Source organism: Cicer arietinum, chromosome 3 (assembly GCF_000331145.2).
Source record: "Cicer arietinum cultivar CDC Frontier isolate Library 1 chromosome 3, Cicar.CDCFrontier_v2.0, whole genome shotgun sequence".
In the NCBI taxonomy this organism is placed as follows: domain Eukaryota; kingdom Viridiplantae; phylum Streptophyta; class Magnoliopsida; order Fabales; family Fabaceae; genus Cicer; species Cicer arietinum.
Window position 1 is genome coordinate 57,815,018 of NC_021162.2, and position 20,408 is coordinate 57,835,425.

The window sequence follows — 20,408 nt, forward strand, 5'->3', positions numbered from 1 at the left end:
ATTATCTCATTTATAACATTCAATATCCATTTTTTCGATTAACTGTGATTTTTATTCTAGACTATTAAGAAGTATTATTGGGTTCTATGTGGTGTTTTTGTATAACTTATAGAAACATTTACATTATATATTATGTCATCTTATATTGAAGTTACTAATGGAAATATTTTGAATATGCCAACTAATTTTCATTTTCAAATGTTAAACTAATTCTCCCTCATTCCTCAAAAGTGAAAGAATCATCTAAAATTGTTATTTGACAAATCACTAAATCATGTATAGAAACAAAATCCTATTCCAATACAATTAAATTCAGCTAAGTTTTTCTCTCATGCTAAGTTTCAAGTACACTAAAACAGTGTATCTCACCTAATTTCAGTCTCATACGCAATTCAACATTTCAACCTTAACCATATATTTCTATTTAAAAAACTTCACTTAATTCATTGTCACTTTTTGTTTCTACGTTCTTTTCTTAATTACCCTTTTCATTTTGTTTTATTAAATTAGTTCAATTAAGTCACCTTTTTGTCTATGATTCTATTTTCTCTATTTTTATATGGCTTAATTGAAGTACCTTTTAAACAACCTCTACTTCCTTATTTGCATACATATAAATTTCTTAAGTAATTAATTTAACACTATACAGCATAATATAAATAGCAACTTCTACCCAACAGAAAACTGACAAGAGTTGAAATTTCTACTTCATTTTTCTAATTTCTATTCACATCCAAATCTAGCTAGCAAAGATTTGAAGAAATTGAATGACAAAAAATGAAAAGGTACATATTTTAAAGGATTTCTCAAAAAACACAAAAGGACATATGGGCATACATGAAAAATTCAATAGGAAGAATGAAAAAAAAAATAATTAAGGTGCGAAAATATTTTCTATTTGTATTTATTAAATTTTATATTAATTTTATTCGTTATAATAAGATAATAAATTTTATAAAGTAATAGTTGTCTAAATTTCTAAAAACAATGAAAATATCTAAAAAGTGTTTTAATATTTTAGAAATACATCATCATTATCTATTATTTCATCTTATTTTTATAACAATATTTCACTTAAAAATTTCTTATCAAAATAAAAATATAAAATATTTATCGAAAGTAAATAGGGTCTAAATTGTCCATGCAACTAATACTAGTTACTATCAAAAAGGAAAGGAGAGGTTGAAAATTGAAAAACCTACATATAAGAAGCTATCATGTCTCACTCAATATTGGAACAATCTTGCAAAAATTACAAATTGTTGGACTTATAATTTTTTGCCATAGACAAGGGCATTTTGGCTCAATTTTTAAATAAAGAAGCTTAACACCCAAACGTGATCCTCACATTTTTGTTTGGTAGATCTTTGTGTAGAACAAAAATCAACTTATGTACATAATTCCACCTTTTGAATAAAAAACAATAGAAAATTCAAAATTAGTAGGAGTATAATTTACACTAGCACCTTAATGAATTGATATAATGTCACCAATAGTACGAATTTCTACACTTAATTTTTTTAAAGGATCCATATAATTACACTATAAAAGATTACATTCTTAATACTTAAGCAAATTCAATATTTCAAAACGAATTATTTTATTATACTCTAACTCAAATAGTGGCAATTAAACGTGGTACAATTGTAAGACACAATTATATATAATATATAATCATATAATCATTTATGACAAACATATACTAGATGATATGAATATGAAAATATCTAAGGAATATTCAACATGTCATAAGAAGAGAGAGAGAAATCAGAACCTAACAATTCTTTCAATAGTATATTTCACACATGATAAATGTATTATAGCTTTCTCTACATTAAAAAAAAAGTATGAGGAGCCCAAGATGTAACCCTTTCAACTCATTTCTTAACCTCCATTATCTTTTTTAACAATTTTTTAGACATGACCAAAACTTACTATGCTTTAACTTCACTCCTACTCAAAAAATGCATAAAACCTTTCCTATAAACTTTTTCTACAATGTCCTCATCATTCTGTTGTGCTTTGCATTAATTCACTCTCTTTCTTCTCACTATTAAGCTTCTTCTTTCATCCTCTTCCTCATGATCCTTTCAGGAATAATGAAGGTTCATAGAGGAAAGTTTCCTCTTTCTGTCATTGTCATCACAATTTGTGTTCTTGTCTTCATTGCTGTTTTGTATGCTGAGAGGCTCAGTTTTCTTTCTTCAAACTCTATATTCAAGTTCAAAACTTGTCCTAGAAAGACCACTAAACCAAAAACTAGTAAGTCAACTTCACTGATGCCACAGCTATATTCTCATCTTTGCATGATATACTTGAGACATGTTTGGTTTGACTTATTTGATCTTATTTACTTACGTAAATGTTTGTGAGACTGCTTGAGTGAACCGGTGAAAACAACTTATGACATGTCAATAAATTTTTTAAATTTATTTCTTTAAGCTTTTTATGATACCTTATGAAAACAACTTATATTTTATATGAAAATAATTTAACTTTGAGAGTATTTGAGTAGCTTATGGAAATAATTTATGACACGTCAATAAGCTGTTTTCAGCTAATTTTTGTATGTTCTCCTGGATAGCTTACGAAAATAGTTTATAGTTTATATCAAAGCAGTTTTACTTTATTTTATATTTTGCTAAAAAAATAGTTTATATATAAGCACTTATACTTTATGAGCTTATTTAAGCTGTTTATCCGGATAGGGTCTTCTTGATTATGAAATTCTAATGCAATGATGTCTCTGATATGATGATGGTCCCAGCAGGTGAGAAGAAAGCTGATGAGGAGATTGTAAATACAACATGGATTGATGACAGGTTTGATTTTGACTCAGAGGAATGCAATGTTGCAAATGGAAAATGGGTGTTTAATCAATCAATAAAGCCAATCTACACTGACATAAGTTGTCCATATATAGATAGACAATTTTCTTGTATAAAGAATGGTAGAACAGATTCTGATTATCACCATTGGGAGTGGCAGCCAGAAGATTGTACCTTGCCAAGGTAAGTTCCACCATTCCAAAAATGTTATTTGTGATTCTGTTTTGACCTCAAGTCCACTGCATTGCTTTTTTGAGGTATTGTCCGCTTTAAGTTTTGTGTAAATCTTCACCGAATTTGAGTGTTTATAAACTACTCTTAATCTTGAGTTTTAAGCAATGCGGGAGACTTTTTGGTGTACCGAAATAGAATCAAAATTTTGTTTTATATGTTTGTTTAGTTGATGTAATTCCAAAGTGAATACATTTTTGTAGTTTCAATCCAGAGTTAGCCCTCAAAAAGCTTCAAGGGAAAAGGCTACTTTTTGTTGGGGATTCACTGCAAAGAAATCAATGGGAATCTTTTGTCTGTTTGGTAGAATGGGTCATACCTGAACAGCAGAAATCTATGAAAAGAGGGACTAGTCATTCAGTCTTCAAAGCCAAGGTATTGATGCATACTCAATAATCTATTATCGTCCTGTTCGGATAAACAACTCAATTTAACACTTGTAGTATAAATATTTATTATATAAATATTTATGTATGAACTATTTTGATAATAAAAGTTAAAATAAAGTTAAACTATTTTTATATAAGTTATAAGTTGTTCTCATAAGTCATCCTAGAGAGGTTATGAAAATAAGTTAAAAATAGTTTATAGATATGTCATAAACTGTTTTGATAACTTCTTTTAAATTATCTCACAAGTCACAACTGTTCATGTTAGTAGAATACCTGAATAAGTGAATTTTAGATAAAACATAGTACTAATACTTAAATGTGCTGTCACAGGAATACAATGCTACTATAGAATTCTATTGGGCCCCATATCTAGTAGAGTCCAACACTGACATAAATATCATTGGAGATACAAAGAAAAGGATTATAAAAGTTGATACTATTACTGAAAGAGCCAAAAATTGGACAGGAGTGGATATTCTTGTTTTCAATACTTATGTATGGTGGATGAGTGGTTCTAGGATTAAATCATTGTAAGCTTTCTTTGAACCTATCTACATTAAAACCAATCACTAAATCAGCCTAATCATTGTTGACAAATATCAGCTATAACAGCGCTATAACGCTCTAGTATAGCGGAATTCAGACATATCGTTATTGTTCCTCGACACGCTATGTAATACAAAGTATTGTTAAATAGCAGTTGTTGTGGCGCTATAGCACTGTAGCGAATTTGAACAAACTGATATTTTATGCGATCTGTCATTGACAACAATGGCGTAATCCATGTCATTCATCTTTTGCTGTTCATGATCAATATTCAACACTCACTTACACCATTGATCTTTATACTCTTTAATCAAAGGCATGAAAATGGTTTCTAACATCAAGTTTATAAATTTTAGATGGGGTTCATTTGCTAATGGACAAGAAGGGTATGAAGAATTTGACACACCAGTTGCTTACAAGCTAGCTTTGAAGACTTGGGCTAATTGGGTTGACTCAACTATCAATCCTAACAAAACAAGGGTCTTCTTCACAACAATGTCACCTACACACACAAGGTCTCTCTCTTCACTAAACTTTCAAGTTCAACTTTTATTTAACAGTGACTAATTCAACATAAACCAAACATTACATAGACAAAATAAAAAAACAAGGACCAAAAACAGATATTTCTATTTTATTAGGACAAAAAACAAAAATAATATATCTATAGGGACTATAAAATTACCTAACCTTGTTTGTTTTATTATTATTATTATAATACACCTAGAGATTAGTTGAACACTATTCTAAACATGCACAAGATTCTAACAACTCAAAAAAAATGTTAATAATTTATCAGAAGTCAAGATTGGGGCAACATGAAAGATGAGAAATGCTTCAATGAGACAAAGCCAGTGAGAAAAAAGAAGCATTGGGGAACTGGTTCAGATAAACGCATAATGAGTGTGGTAGCAAAAGTTGTAAAGAAAATGAAAGTTCCAGTGACATTCATCAACATAACACAAATATCAGAGTATAGAATTGATGGTCATTCTGCAGTCTACACTGAAACTGGAGGAAAATTGTTAACTGATGAAGAAAGGACTAATCCACAAAATGCAGATTGCATACATTGGTGTTTGCCTGGAATTCCAGATACATGGAATCAAATATTTTTGGCAATGTTATAACAAAATATATGTTGCACAAAAATCATATCATATTTTTTTATTTTTCTCTTGTGACATGAAGATGTCCATTATTTTGTTTGTGTACATTAATCTACCAATGTCATTTGTGTGATATAAATATACATACATCTTGTCTTCAATATCTATCTATATGGAGATTACAGAAGACAAAACCACCAAGTTTCAAAATTAATAGTGTCACGTTGACTCTCACTTGCAAATGATAGGATGACCCACAAATCTCATGACTTTGTGAACACAAGTTGTTTTTCAAACAAAAAGCAATGCACAAAAATTTAACAAAAATATCATGAATAAAATAGATAAAATATGTAGTATTTAAAATTGTATAAAAATAATTTCTTTTTTTTAACAAGTTAGTTATTTATATTTTTTCACTGTCAAAATTCTCTTTATCTATATCATGAAATCACGTGAAAATTTATTATGTTATTTAATATAGTATGATAAGAGTTCAGTTTTAAAAATCTCTAACTAAAAATAATTGAAATGAGTTTAAAACTAAAAATAATTTAACATTGTAATTTTTACAAACATAAAAGACTAATTTAATAAATAAAAAAAATTAAAAGATCAACTTAATATTTCCGTAACTTAAAAGGCTAAATGATGTATTTTGCCAATAAAATAATATCTCACTTTTTATGACATTTCAATACAATCTCCTTTGAGAACAATATTCCAAAAAGATATATGTAATATTTGAAGGGGGAAAATAACGATTCCTAAAGAGTGTCATTTTTTATTTTTGAATGTAATTTAGTTACTCGTTTGCTTTGTTTAGAAAAATTACTTTTTTAGTTGTAACATTTAATTAATTGTAGGTTTAAATATGTATTTAGTCTCTATAAATATTTTTTATTTATTTTCTTTTTTTGTAAATTTTTTTGTTTGAATTTAGTTCCTATAAAATCAGAAACGGTTTTGGTTTCTACATTAAAAAAATGACGAGTTTTTCAACATCCCATAAACTCCTCTTTTAATTTCTATTCATATTTTCTTTATAAAATAACATTAATTATTAAATTATCAATAAATAAATTTATTAATTAAGAACATAAAATATTTTAATTTTTACTATATCATGAAAGATTATGCAGTATGTATTTATGTACCCACGTGTCATGGTGGTTTATCAGCTCTCTTTGTAGAGACTAAAACCGATTGTTTATGTGTGTGTGTTTGCGCGTGTGCGTGCTTGTGTGTGTGTGATATTTTAAAAGTTTTATTTTAGTATTTTTAAAATTTTAAAATTTATTTATTTTTTAAATTATTTTTAATATTATATTTTTTTTTAAACTAAAAAAACAAAATAGATAAATGTTATTTTACTTTTTATTTTTTAGTTTTTTTAACTATCTAATCAAAAATTGTTTTAAAAATTGAAGTTATCAAATAAATTTTTTTTAAACTCTTTTTCTAAAAACAATTTTTAAAATATATTTATAAAATAGTTTTCAAAAATTAAAAAGTAAAACATAATTAAAGAAACTCTAATTATGTAAATCACAGCATTACAATTTATACGGATTAAACAAATAATCCAAAATGTAACAAAAAAAATAAAAATAAAAATAAAACCAATGAGCCAAAGCAAAAATCCATAATATTTGGGTTGAATTGATTGAGTTGATCGGGTAACCGGATTTACCCGAATCCGTGGACCCCTACATGTCGTTGTTTTATGTTCATGTATATAACTGAAACTCAGCGCTTACGTTTTTTATTTCTAGAAACAACTTCAATTTTCTCTCACATCACAATCCCCAATTCCAATCTTAATTATCCCCTCAAGGTATGCGATTTCTATCCATTGTTTTAATATTTTTATCCGATTTTTGTTTATGAAACCCTAGTTTTTATTATCATCCTGTTCGAATTCCCTCCCCCGAGACAAAGAGTGTTCGAATTCCCTCGCTGAAAAGTCTCAATTTTTGGGGTTGAACGTTTAAGGGTTTTTCTTTATTTATTTTGTTGTGTTTGAATCTTTTGCAGTTTGAAGATAAGGTTAAAACATGGCTGGTGGGAATTTTATGCACAGAGTTATTTCTTATTTTGTGAATGAAGTGGTTGTCAATGGTCTTGCCAACAGGTGCTTTTTTATTTTCGAAATTTTAGTTTTTTTATTTATGCATGTGATCTTTGAGGTTGTAAGGTTCCTTCTTTGATTCTTCCCGTGAAGAGGGAGAGGGGTAGAGGAGAGATTGAGAGCCTCAAATTTCTTAGATGTTTCTGGAGTTTGAGAGGTTTGCTCTTTTATAATGTTAGTTTTGCTTGCCTTTTGCTGATTTTTTGAGACCTCTATAGAATCACGTGTTTGTATGATTTGGTTTGGTGTTAGTTTCTTTGACTTGTTTTTTGTGTTTTTGCATTTAGAGCACCATATAGGAGGACAAATAAAAATGTGAAAAACGAAAAGTTGCAAATCTCAAGTTATCCATATCTCTCACATTAATTTGAAGAATTGAAAACATTTTTTAATTACAGAAGAACTTAGCATCAGGATAGTTAATTATATGTTGGCATTATTATGTCGTAGCCTGTGGCCGCTAAAAGTTCATATTTTTGCCCCCATTTTCTGAATTCTTCAACCCTTTTTTCTTGTTTAGTTTCTTGATTTCATTATTTTGGCAATCGGATAAGGTTTGAAACCCTACCCTTCTTCCTCATACCTTGGACACAGAGAAAATAAACACCTTTATTTTGATCCCCTTCTAAATGAATCCACCCCCAACCACTTCTTGCAGTCTTGCTTCTTGCCATGTTTTTCAGCACACCCTCCACTGGCTGACATCCTCTGCTGATATGCTCTCTCACTTTCTGTTAACACATGTCCCTTGATCTGCCGTGTTCTGGCTTTTGACTCTCCCCTCTGTTGGACGCTCTGTTCATTTTTCCCTGTGTTGTCATAGTTAGTAGCAACCTTAGGTAGTGGTTGCATTCAACTGCAAAACTTAGTTGGATGGCCATTATATTGGAATTTAATTTATATGATTATATGTTATATATTTCTCACAATTAAAGAGATAGTCATAATTAATAATAACAAGTTAATAGGTCTTGAGATAAATGGACTAGTTAATAGCAACAAAAGTCAACGAAAGAAATAAGTTTTAGCTTTGAAGGCTTAAACTAATTAAACATTCAAAATCAAGAAGTCAGAACACCGAAAAATACTAATGACAAAACAAAAAATGGGCAGCCAAAAAGAAGTTGAATAACATATTGTGGGCAACTGAGGAAGAAAGAAGAACGGAGAAGATGGGAGCAAAACAATGAATGTGATTGGTGCTGCCAGCAGATTGCAGATTCAGAAAGGGCATGGCGAATACTCACATCGTTCTTATGCTGTAAACCATTAAGATTAAACAATTTAGACATTCTTTTACAGTGATCCCTGCAAACAATCCTGTGACAAAGAATTATGAAACATTTGATTCTTAATAAGCATAAACTTGAATCCGGAAGAGCATAGACAGTAAATCAGTTCTATCCATTTTTCTCTGTTTTTTAAAGACCAAATTAAGTAGTTTAGGCTCTAAACTCTTATGATAGCAACAACTTAGCCTTATCCCACTATCCCACTGTGTGGGTAAGCTTTATGGATCAAACAATACAGTAATTTTGTATGTTATAGTTTCTTAATGGATTGTCTTATAGAGTTAGAGTTTCTTTTTGTCTCCCTCTATCTTTAACTAGTGAACTATCCTCCATTTGATCAATCCCTTAATGACTAATTAAGGTATCCAATGAATGGGTAAAAATAATTAATTTAGCTTTTATGTATATTAGGAATGTTCTTTGTGTCCAACCCTCACCATTCAGGGTGATCTTTATTCCTTTAGGGGAAATAAAATAATAGGTTCCTTGATAAAATGAAAATGTGGGGATAAAAGATATTTTAAAAAGAATTAAAGCTTCAGGATAAATTTGATCTCACAAAATATCTGGGGCTTCTTGCTGGTTTTACTCATTCTCTTAGACTTGTTTCAAGAGGATGCAATTCTGCACAAATACAGCAGACTGTTTTTTCTGCTGTGATGACCTTTTTCCAGTTTTCATAACACACAGAGGGAGTGTTTCAGTTTCCCAAACATGCTTTTACATGGGACAAACATGACTTTGTTAAACAAATATCATGTTTGGATGTAATAGGTCTAAATTAAGTTTGCCTCCAATCTTCGGTTTGACTTGAAATGGAAAAAGTAGCTTTTGCATTTTGGTAAAAAAATATTAATGAAGTATTATTTCAAATTTGATTGTAGTGTAAAAACATTCAAACATAAACCTCTTTGCTTCAAATTCAATTTAAACAAATCAAAATTTACGAAATCAATTAATTTAGAATCATGTTAGATATATACTTATCCAAACATACACAGAATCATGCAAGTTCAGGTAGGAAAGAATTTTGACAAGCGACACTATTAAGATGCTCGGGGGCCAGATTCTCCTGCTTTTGAGTTTTTTAAGTACATTTAAAATAAATTTATTTTATGTGTGTATTTCATAGTCCTTGTTTGCTTTTTTACCATTGTTTCTCATGGTAATGATTCATTGTGGTTTTGCAGCCCTGCATTTCAGAGGTTTGCAGTGAGGACATCGAAGAATATTGAAGATATTTCAAAAAAAGGTATTAGTAGAACTAGCAATATGATTGCCTTTTATTGAACATATGAACAAAAATCAATTTGATCCTTGTGTTATTCTGGCAGCTATTCAGAAGCGGCAAGAGCTTGCTGAGCAGATCAAGGACCTCCCCAAAAAAATGGAGGTAATACAGTGAATGATAACATTAAATCAAAGCTATTGATGATATGTTGTTCATCTTCTTAATTTTTTCTTTTGCTCTTCCAGTCTTTCAAGAACCAGTGATTCTGTCATTTTTTGCTGCTTTTGCTGAAGGATAATAAAGCCTGATTCTCTATCCCAAAATGCTAATGGAGACTGTAAATTTATTTTTGTTGTTGATTTTGGTTTGTGTCTCATGATTTCATGGCTTCTTCCAGTTTGTTTGCTGAACCAAAAGCAAGATTAGGATACTAATTATAGTTTATGATATTGTGCTACTGATTATCAGTCTGTTTCTATTTGAAACTATTGAAGGCTGAGTACACATTGATAGAGAAATTTAAAGTTATATTTTAGAGTTATTAACGATGTCATGCTAAGCTTTACGTGGATGTTTAATTATATTCCGCCATCTTATCATTGTGGAACATGTTTTCAAGAAATAATAATATGATATATGATGTGATAAAGTGTTGAATGTGATAAGATGGTGAACTGCGATCTGCGATTTCCATGTCTGGGAATCCTATGTGAATCGAGTGAGACTATTATAAATAATTTTATGGTGTGTTGTTTTGGCTAGTGATCCTGAAATGTACAAGAATAAAAGTGTTTGTTGTTTGATGTGGCAGTTTTTACTAAAAAGACCCCTACTCGTTTAAAAATTTGCACTTGGTGTCATTTAAATCCTCAAGTAGGTGTGGTTATTAACTTTAGAAACAAGTCTATTGAATTTTGACTTGAACAAAATTATTGAATATCGATGACATTGTTCTGTAGAGGCCATTAGTAACAATGAAGGGGAAATTATTCAACAAGACATACTGTTTAGTTTACAGTGAGTTGTTGTATCACTACTTCAAATGTGCTTTGCATGTAGGGGAAAATATTTAATAACCGTTTGATAGATTGGATATATTTCCAAATATGTTATAAATTCATAAATGACGACTGTGTTTAGCATAATTTGAATAAGAAGCAACATTTTTTGTTGAATGTCATGATGGAAGTGTTGAGCCTCCACAAGATAATAAATCTTATTTGAAATCGAGCCATGGGTGGATTAGATAAATTAGCTTGCATGTGTATAACTAGTCTGTTTGATATAGACTGAGGGTCATTCATCATATAAATAAATCAATATATTGTCTCTGTTGTCTAAAAAAATATCAATTGTCTCTTAAAGGTGTTTAAAAATGTTTAATATTGTTGTAAACGAATATAATTATACAATATTGAAAAGCATTATGGTATCCAAGTAAGCTTCTTTATTTTATGAGAGTATCCAAGTAAGCTTTCATCGTAAATGTGATCGCAAAGCATTTTAAATCCTAGAGCACCAAACAAACTTCAAAAATTATTTAACGATATTCTTTAGATGCATGTTTGTCAAAATAATTAAAAAACTTATATCTTACTGCATCAACCACTTAAAAAGTATGTATTCATAATTAATCTTAAGTATTTATATATATATATATATATATATATATAAATTTTAAAAAAACTTATATATATGAGTGGAATAATTATTTTGTCTTTTCACTTTTTGCTTTTTTGATTAATAAATTTTAGGATGAAGTGATTATGTCTCAGGTTAGGGTAGGAAAAACTTTTAATTAGCATTAATTTACATTTGCTACCCTCTAATAATATTAACAAGAATTGAACTTGCAATTACATTTGCCACCGCTTAAATTTCTATTTTTCATGGAAAGCATGGGTGAAGTTTGACGACCACTCAAAAATATCTGCGAGGAATTTGTAATGTATGTGCTTGCGAGATTAAGCATCTTCGTGACAAAAAATAGGTTTAATTTATATACAAAATTGTGTAAAAAATGATTACATCGTTAATTAATTACGACCACTGCATCATTAAAAATATTTAATTTTTATATAATTACTTCAACAAATAGTTTAATTATTATATACTCACAATATAAAAAGTGGTAAGAAATTGTGATTAATCGACACTACATATAAATTAAACTTTTAAACAAATTAGTAAATATATTTAGTGTTTATATATTAGTATATTGAAAAGAATTAAAGCCAACCAATCTTAGTCAGTTGAATCGACCTACAAGTATTTTTGTCACTCTTTTTGAGTCTTGAGTACCTCTGTTATTTGAACCTTGAGGGCCAATGTGAGGCCTTACTTTGCGAATGATCGATAAGTACCTCTCAACGTTGAGCTCTGAGGGCTCCCCTAATCCTAAGTCCTCGAACTTAACTTGTTTAATTTTTTTTAAATACTATATATATTGAATTATGAGTTGTTGGGAGTAGGTATGTACAAATGACATTAGGTTGAGTGTGATGTGTCTATTAGTAAATCTTAATATTTGATTAGACTAAACATTAACTCCATCAAATCAGATGAATTGTGAGTTTATTAATGACGAGATAAAATAAAGACGAGACACCAAATAGTAATACTTAAACTTTTGTTTAGAAAAAAAAAATTAAATCTAAAAAAATTAATAATAAATCACATGATTATCATTTGTCAGTTCATTTAAGGTAGATTACTACGGTGAGTTAGTTGAGCAACTCATAATATTATTTTGCAACTTATAAATAATTATTTGTCTTAAAAAGTAAATTGACGGCTAATCCGAATTGGATCTATTTTTGTGTTTTTTTTTTTTTTTAAATTGAATAAGACTGATCTTATACTTACGGGCCAAGAGTGACGAATTCGCAGGACAGATCAAGTTTTGTACCCCTAATTGGGGCATCAAGTTGAAGCCGTGATGGAGCTTTAAACCTTGACGTCTTCAAATTACAATTACAAAACCCTCGTACTTGTACTTTTGTTCAGAGATAAGGTTTTGCAACACAATCATAAATGGCGTCCCTCATATCCACCAAGACCAACCATTTTCGTTACGCTTCTCGCTTTCTCTTCTCTCATCTTCTTCGCCATTCCACACCCACCTCCTCTCTTCTTTCACCATCATTCGCTCACCACCTTTCATCACATCACCCTCACCAGGTTTGTTCACTTCTCTTCTCTCAATATCAATAACCCAACAATAAAAATCTATTTTTTTTCTTTCTCTTTTTAGCTGCAATTTGATTATAAAGTTCACTCCTTTGAGTCTAATTCCTTTGTTTTCTTCTTTCTTTTCAATTGGGTTTGTTCTAATTTTAATTGGGTGTTACTTTATGTTCTAATTTTAGGTTGGGAATCAAGGTTATGGTATTGGGTCGTTGATGCTGTATCAGAGGCTTCTATCTAGTACTTCTAATCAAGAAAAAAAAGTATTGGATAACTCATCAAAAGATGATTCTGGTCAAGGAAAAAAATCTGGAGGAGAACAGGAACAGAAAAGTGATGCTGGGAAATCTGTTCGTGGATCGGTGTGTATCTAAACTTATTGTAGCAATGTAGTTCTTTTTCCTTGAACAAATTTATGTTAATATGACTTTTATGAGACTGAATTATACTTAGTTAAATACGCTTTTAATTCCTACGAAATTTGCATTACAAATTACATAACTGGTGTTTCTAGTGATACTTATTGTGACTAAAAACAAAATTCAAGATAATTATTGTGACTAAAAATGTAATTAACGTATTTAAAATAAGCTGATTATTGCTTTTTTTTGGGGTTGTGTGTTGCAGCCGGTTTCATGGTTGAGCTTAGTTTTTCTGGTTTTAACTGGAGCTGGATTGGTATTTTACTATGATAAGCAAAAGAAACGACATATTGAAGGTAGATTACTATGGTGAGTTAGTTGAGTATTTTGTGAATATGCATGTGGAGATCATCAGAGGATGGTATCTCTCTGTTAATTGCATGTCTTTTGGATTCTATTTGTTGACTGAATTGTTATTGCGTGTGTACTTGGTTGATTTTATAGAACCTTAGCAGGGTCAAATCTAGTTTGAGGGTGAAGTTTGTGCGCACGATATAATATGCCACGTATTTCTCTCTTAGTAGTAACATGATAACAAATTAGATGAAGTTGCTCCATTTCCTGTTGCATTTGAATCTGATTCTAAAATATCATGGACATTTTCTTCATTTACTGATTCAACTTTTTATTGCTGTAGAAATACAAAGTGCATCAGTGTCAGTTAAGCAGGGACCTTCTGCAGGAAAAGCTGCAATTGGAGGTCCATTTGAGCTTACCAACCATCATGGGAAACGTGTAACTGAAAAGGATTTCATGGGAAAATGGACATTGTTGTATTTTGGATTTACTCACTGCCCAGATATATGTCCTGAAGAACTAGTGAAGTTAGCAGCTGCAGTTGATAAAATAAGTAAGTTTTTGTTGGTGACATGCTGCTATATGGCAAACTGAGTTTCATAGAACAATATATGCTGTAAGTCTCATTATTACATTAGATAATGAACTCGTGTAGTTAAAATAACATGATCTCAGAAATAGTTAAATTCATGAGGTACAAGAAGGTTGAGGTTCAATGGAAATAATGATGAACATGAAGTTTCAAGTGCTTCATTAGCAAATTGGTTTAATTTGTGGATGACTTTTTCTTGTCTTCCAAGTTTGTGACAACTATGCCAACACATACATGCTAACATGGAAGGGCGTATATAGTCAGCATTGTTGTTTGTCTTGAGAGCGATGAGAGCTAATTTTGAGCTTTGTTTCTTGCATGAGTTGTACTTAAGGACCACATGAGAAAGCACATTACAGTGTCTTACATCTTAATGTATGATATTGTGATCTAGTAATATTGTACAAATGGTAATCATATCCGTGTTTATTTTGGTTCCTTACAGAGGAGAAAGGTGGAATTGAAACTGTGCCAGTTTTTATCTCTGTGGATCCTGAGAGGGATACTGTTGAACAAGTGGCTGAATATGTCAAAGGTGCTTCCGTCATACTTCATGAATAACACTTTTATCTTTTCTGTTAGGTATCGGTTGCTGAATTCTAAGGTCATTGTGTTAATTTGTGTTTTTCAGAGTTTCATCCAAAGTTGATTGGATTAACCGGTAGCTCAGATGAGATAAAAAATGTTGCACGTGCATATCGTGTTTATTATATGAAGACAACAGAGGAAGACTCGGATTATCTTGTTGATCACTCCATAGTCATGTATGTCATTTTTATTCCTACATATATAATATATTATTTGCCTCCTCTAAAGTGAATCTCCCAATTTTGAGAGGAAAAAAAATTGTCAGTGTATGCATTGACTGAAAAATCAATTGTTGAGATTATGATCATATGCATCCACTTGAATAACAAACTACAAAGTCGATTGAATTTCAGCCATTGATTTTGTAATCAGTGGATATGATTCCTCACTTTTTCCTCTAAAACCAAAATAAACTCCTCACTTAGAGGAGCTAAACCCGTTTGGTTTCACATTGGCAATTGCTCATGGTGCTGCATGCTAGCTTCTGTCTATCAATTTGGAATCTTGATTACTGACAAAATGAAATTTGAAATACTTCATATTCAAAATATTTCCATGGAAGAATCTAAGTTCGAACTAAATGGAAGAATCGTTCGGAAGAATGTAAGTTCGAACTCTGACTGAAATAATCCTTAGATTTATTTCCTGGCCCAATTTCAGATTACTAGGGGCCCTTTCCCGAGGGAACCAAAGGGTTAAAGAACTTAAGACAGAAAACATAATACATGCATAAAAATGTGTATTTGTCTTATTCATAACTTGGAAGTCTACGGCTATGTAGAATTTCTCATAAACATCAATCGATTAGAGCAGATATAAGATTCGAATAGTTCTAGTTAATTTCAATTCAAAATTCGCAAGATAATTTCATTTCATGATTAACCCTATCAACTGATTCTCTTTCTGGTTATACCTGTCTCTGCACATGTAAAATTCTATGTGATATTGCATTTTCTGGATTATATAGCTCTCACATACGATGATTGTTGTTGAATAACAAACACAATTCTAATAACATGTTAATCCTTTGCAGATACTTGATGGCACCTGACATGGGATTTGTAAAGTTTTTTGGCAAGAATAATGATGTTGATTCACTTGCTGATGGAGTAATCAAGGAGATAAAGCAGTATAAGAAGTAACATGCACGCCTATGCTATTGTCAGCACCTTTTCTTCCTCGTTTGAAAGAAAATTCAATGAGTTTGGGCTTTTATGGTAGAAAACTACACAACCAAGTCTAAATATACTTAGAAGGCTAGTTCCTTTTTAGGTGATTTTGTTTCAATGGTTATTCTACTTGAAATAAAAAAGTAGGGGAATTTTATAGATACAAGGATATTTAAATTACCAGGTTCATTAAACATTTGATTTAATCTTATCTGATATGTTGAAATGTAGTATTTAGCAATACTATAGTTTTATTCAATTGATCAAACATTGAAATACAATCTTTCTGTAGAGAAGAGCCTATATTTGAAATTAATGTGTCATTCACCGTTGGACCATTGCTGATTTAAGACAATCTGCACCAGTAAACATTATCTAAGTAAAATAATTTCTAGTGTAAAACGGAGTTGATCCCAAAAACGGAGTTGGTGAATGGAACTCTAAATTCAAAGCTAGCTTCAAATCTCAGAATATTTACAGACTTAAGAAATAAGAAATATTCACATATTATATTACCTACCAACAAAGTCAACATTGGAAGTGAAATTTAAACACACGTCTTTGTAAGTATGACTTCAACTCTTACATATTTCTCATTTATTAAAAGAAAACTTACTTTGCTGTCATAAAAAAACAATTTTCAAAATATCATTCTTAAATATAAGGTAAATTTGTTATAACATAAATATTATGAAAATCAATTTTGTTATAATTTAAAAACAAATGAATGTTCATGCGCTTGAATAAACTAAACAAGCTAATTACAAATCATAAATAAAGCAAACTGATAAGTTAAAATGTACTGGGAGTGTTGACATCCAAACTAATCCAAAAAAAAAAAAAAAACGCAAACTAATCAAAAACAGCACTAAAAAGTGTTTGAACTTTATTTTGTAAAAATCCCTCATATCAAATTTATAATTTATTTTTAAAAATCGAACGAAACTGCACTTATAAATTTTAATATACATTTATTTATTTATTCATATCAGATGTTGTATTAAACTATTATTTGTTAGATTTAACTATTTTTTAATAATACTTGTTAATTTGATATATTTTTATTACCATTTTATATAATTCATAAATATTATTCCATAATATAAATTTTTTATTTTTAGTATATTATAGATAATATTTTTCTTCAAACTTATTACTTAGTATAAAAATAATATTTTACTAATTGTACTTTAGATCAATCAAAAACTGATCTAATTGAAATCACATTAATTTAAATTGCATCAAAATAAATTTCTTTTAAATTATCATCCATACCAAACCATAAGGATTAAATTTTTAAATCAGATTGATATTTTTCCTCAAAACTGATTCAAACTGCACCACAAACACCGTTAAAATCTAATAGTATTGTCTTCAATCACTTATAATAGTAAAAATAACTAATTTCACAGTTAATAAAAAAAATTAGTTAAGTACAGTTAATTTTCTAAATTTTATGTAAACCATAATTCAACTTTACTAAATTGTCACTAACTACCGACAATAAATATTTATCAGTAAAATAAGGATATATAAAGAAAAGAAAACATCAAATGAGTTAAAAGTAATTAAATGACAGTAACCAAACTTTTTAGGCCACTTTTTTTTTTATAATAGCAATGGGATACAACACAACTACAGAGGAAAATACGAAATAACTGAACCATAAAAATATAACATAAATGTTACTCAACTCAATTGTTAAATTATCGTTCAATTTCATCATACCTCTCACTTTCACTATCGTTAACATGCATGCCAAAACTGAGACTCTTCATCTTCCAATGATAGAGCACCTTACAGACAAATAATGGGGATCAAAATTTTGAGAAAGCTAATTTCTCAGTTCGAAGGTTATAATAAATTAATATTGCTACTACTACTATATAATTTCAAGTGCAACAAGTATCCATTGGTCTATGCAGCCACCCAATTATTGCTGCCCTAATAATTTCAACACTCAACCAAATCAATATAAGAAAACACTTGCTCAGGACCATTTGATTTGTAGTTGTACAAGTCTTGCTGAAGCCGAGTGATTGATCATGTGGAATGTAGATGATTTAACGTCAGGGTTAGTGGTGTGTGGAACTCATTTTCAACCTACAAGGGAACAAGTTTAATCATCTATGGAGAAAGTGAGAAAAAGACAAATGCCGGCACACACTTAAAGTCTTAAACCACAAGCAGACACTCATACGGGAAGAATAAAAGCCAATGAGATATAACCTGTTAACAGCTTGATTTTTCAAGTGTGGATGAAGTACATGTCACTGACATATTATATTAGTTGTCTATTACTTCAGGAATGTTGGGTCTGCCCAAATAAACCTGTCGCATCTCATTTCTCCAAATCTGCAAGCATAGCAATCAAAGTAAGGAAAGTATGGTATTTGAGTAAACTAAACAGTTACAATGCATTTGTAATTCTGGATAGTCGTGCTTGTTGAAGTTTTAAAGTTTTAAATAACTGAAAAGATTGTGAACCTTCAAGCTATCACAAAACAATGAAAAAAAATGTCAAAAAACGAAAATAATCCCAACTTGTTTACATAGCTTATTTCAACTAAACATGAAAATAATCCAGTATAAATAATTGGAATCAAATTCAACTTTGGAACAGTGAACAATTTACATAAGGTAATTTAACCATGAACTGATCCCATACCGTGTCTCGGAATTCCAACCGGATGTGAGGAACATTTGTTTTGTGAATGTCATTTCCATCTGGCCCTCTCTTATAATACTCCTTGCCAATCCAATGTGACTAACACAAGAAAAAGTAATCAGTTGAGTACACGACAGATTTACACACATACTTTATAATAATAAAATTGCATTTAACTATATACCATTACATCAGTATATATATTATCTCACACTATAACTGAAGCATAAACGTGATTCTAGGTCTAGTAATTACCCGGTTCACAATCACCGGGTCTAGTAATTACCCGGTTCACAATCAGCCCTTAATATTTTCAGTTTCATCATCATAACAAAATTTTAAATTGTAGGCAAGTACTTCACAGTTATGCATGATCCTCAATACAAACAGGGTAGAGCAAAATTTTCTTTTTATTTGTGTCAAACATACATGATTCTAAATCTCAAAAAAAATAATACTGAATTTGAAAGGACAACAGTGCACCATGATCATGCCATGAAATATTACAGCTCTCACTAACATGTGGCATTTTTTTTTCCCTTAAGTTGTACTCATGTCATTCATACTTGGGTTGTCACCCCAGACATCATTTGATGAAATATTACAATTACCATAAGTTAACATTTATACAGAAAGTTCCATGCCTCACTTCTACTAGTTCAAGGATAGGTTCTGCATTGATGAAACAGCTATTATGTCTGAATAACACCAAATTTCAAATTTAATTTTGAAAGATCCCAGACATTGTATGGGCAGTAGACAATTTACTGCCACCAAAGATTAGATTCTTGAAAATATAAACACCACACTGCCAAACCCACTTCGCCCAGCAGTTTTTTGGAGGTCTTCAGAGGGAAAAAATAGTTATGCCTTAGGGGTAGAGAATTTTCTTTACAGAAGGAAAGAAAGTCAAGATAAGTTTACCTTTAAGGCATGTGAGAAACCTGACTGATAAACTGAATTTCGGGCAATCTCACATAGATCGCATGAGCTCAATTTCCATACCTACAGAGGAAGAAGTGTCCTGACAGTCAATATTGTCTGTTTGTATGCCACATAGAGAGAGAAAGAGAGAGAGAGAGAGAGAGAGAGAGAGAGAGAGAGATCTTGTTACTTACAGCAGCAGCTATGCTATATTCTTCAACCAATGGTTCCTTTGTTAAGTGAATTTGGAGTGGATCATCAGTGGAAAGTGATACGTTCAAACCCCTCAAGAAGAACATTGGAAAAGGATTCCTATGGTAATCTAAGAATAGGGAGTTATTGCTGAGGGGAGACATTGCCAGCCCAATCTGATAATAAATACCCACAAAATTAATCACTGCAAATACTGCAATTTTTTAATCTGTTGAAACATGGACCATACCTGAGCTAGATAATACAAATATTGAAGCACAGGAGATTTTCTCAAATTAATTCCGTGTGCAATGTTGTGAGCCGTAAGAAAGGTTGCAGCAAGATGGTCAATATCACCAGCCTGAATAGAGTATGATACATCAATTACCCATAAAACAAATTAACAAACATTAAAACAAAGAAAATAACACCAATCAATACCTCTCCAGAATGTGGACGGAATTTAATAGTTGTCATTCCCTTCGACTCACGAAGCTGAGAAATATTTTCATTAGGTCAAATTTTGGCGTGTCAAATTCATGAAAATCAGATAAATGTAATGAGGAGAGAAGCAAAGAAATCTTGATTTACATATTTAATACAGTCTATG

At 30.5% G+C, this 20,408-nt stretch overlaps 3 protein-coding genes across 4 annotated transcripts in view; 2 read left to right on the forward strand and 1 right to left on the reverse strand.

The window, feature by feature from the left end:
• Positions 1-1,751: 1,751 nt before the first annotated feature.
• On the forward strand, positions 1,752-5,267 carry LOC101491520 (protein trichome birefringence-like 3). Of its 2 annotated transcripts, none has more exons than XM_004492400.4 (6): positions 1,752-2,262; positions 2,768-3,011; positions 3,263-3,434; positions 3,782-3,981; positions 4,354-4,512; positions 4,797-5,267. In XM_004492400.4, the coding sequence occupies exons 1-6, from the start codon at positions 2,082-2,084 to the stop codon at positions 5,125-5,127; spliced, it is 1,287 nt and encodes a 428-aa protein (XP_004492457.1). In that variant the 5' UTR covers positions 1,752-2,081; the 3' UTR covers positions 5,128-5,267. The 2 variants fall into 2 exon arrangements, with proteins under 2 accessions (XP_004492457.1, XP_004492458.1); XM_004492401.4 differs by having other exon boundaries at positions 1,753-2,262; positions 2,771-3,011.
• A 7,367-nt stretch (positions 5,268-12,634) lies between these two features.
• On the forward strand, positions 12,635-16,225 carry LOC101492400 (protein SCO1 homolog 1, mitochondrial). The gene is made up of 7 exons (XM_004492403.4): positions 12,635-12,940; positions 13,129-13,308; positions 13,574-13,664; positions 14,006-14,218; positions 14,703-14,792; positions 14,889-15,021; positions 15,879-16,225. Exons 1-7 carry the CDS (start codon positions 12,794-12,796, stop codon positions 15,985-15,987), a joined length of 963 nt encoding a protein of 320 aa, XP_004492460.1. The 5' UTR covers positions 12,635-12,793; the 3' UTR covers positions 15,988-16,225.
• Positions 16,226-17,669: 1,444 nt separating this feature from the next.
• Positions 17,670-20,408, reverse strand: part of LOC101492733 (AMP deaminase-like) — a 9,099-nt gene continuing 6,360 nt past the window's right edge. The window contains exons 14-20 of the mRNA XM_012713628.3: positions 20,240-20,293; positions 20,049-20,159; positions 19,801-19,974; positions 19,607-19,687; positions 18,683-18,781; positions 18,244-18,369; positions 17,670-18,117 (exon numbers count right to left, since the gene is read on the reverse strand). Coding sequence (XP_012569082.1) covers positions 18,301-18,369; positions 18,683-18,781; positions 19,607-19,687; positions 19,801-19,974; positions 20,049-20,159; positions 20,240-20,293 — 588 coding nt within the window. The 3' untranslated portion in view covers positions 17,670-18,117; positions 18,244-18,300. The remainder of the gene's footprint in view (positions 18,118-18,243; positions 18,370-18,682; positions 18,782-19,606; positions 19,688-19,800; positions 19,975-20,048; positions 20,160-20,239; positions 20,294-20,408) is intronic.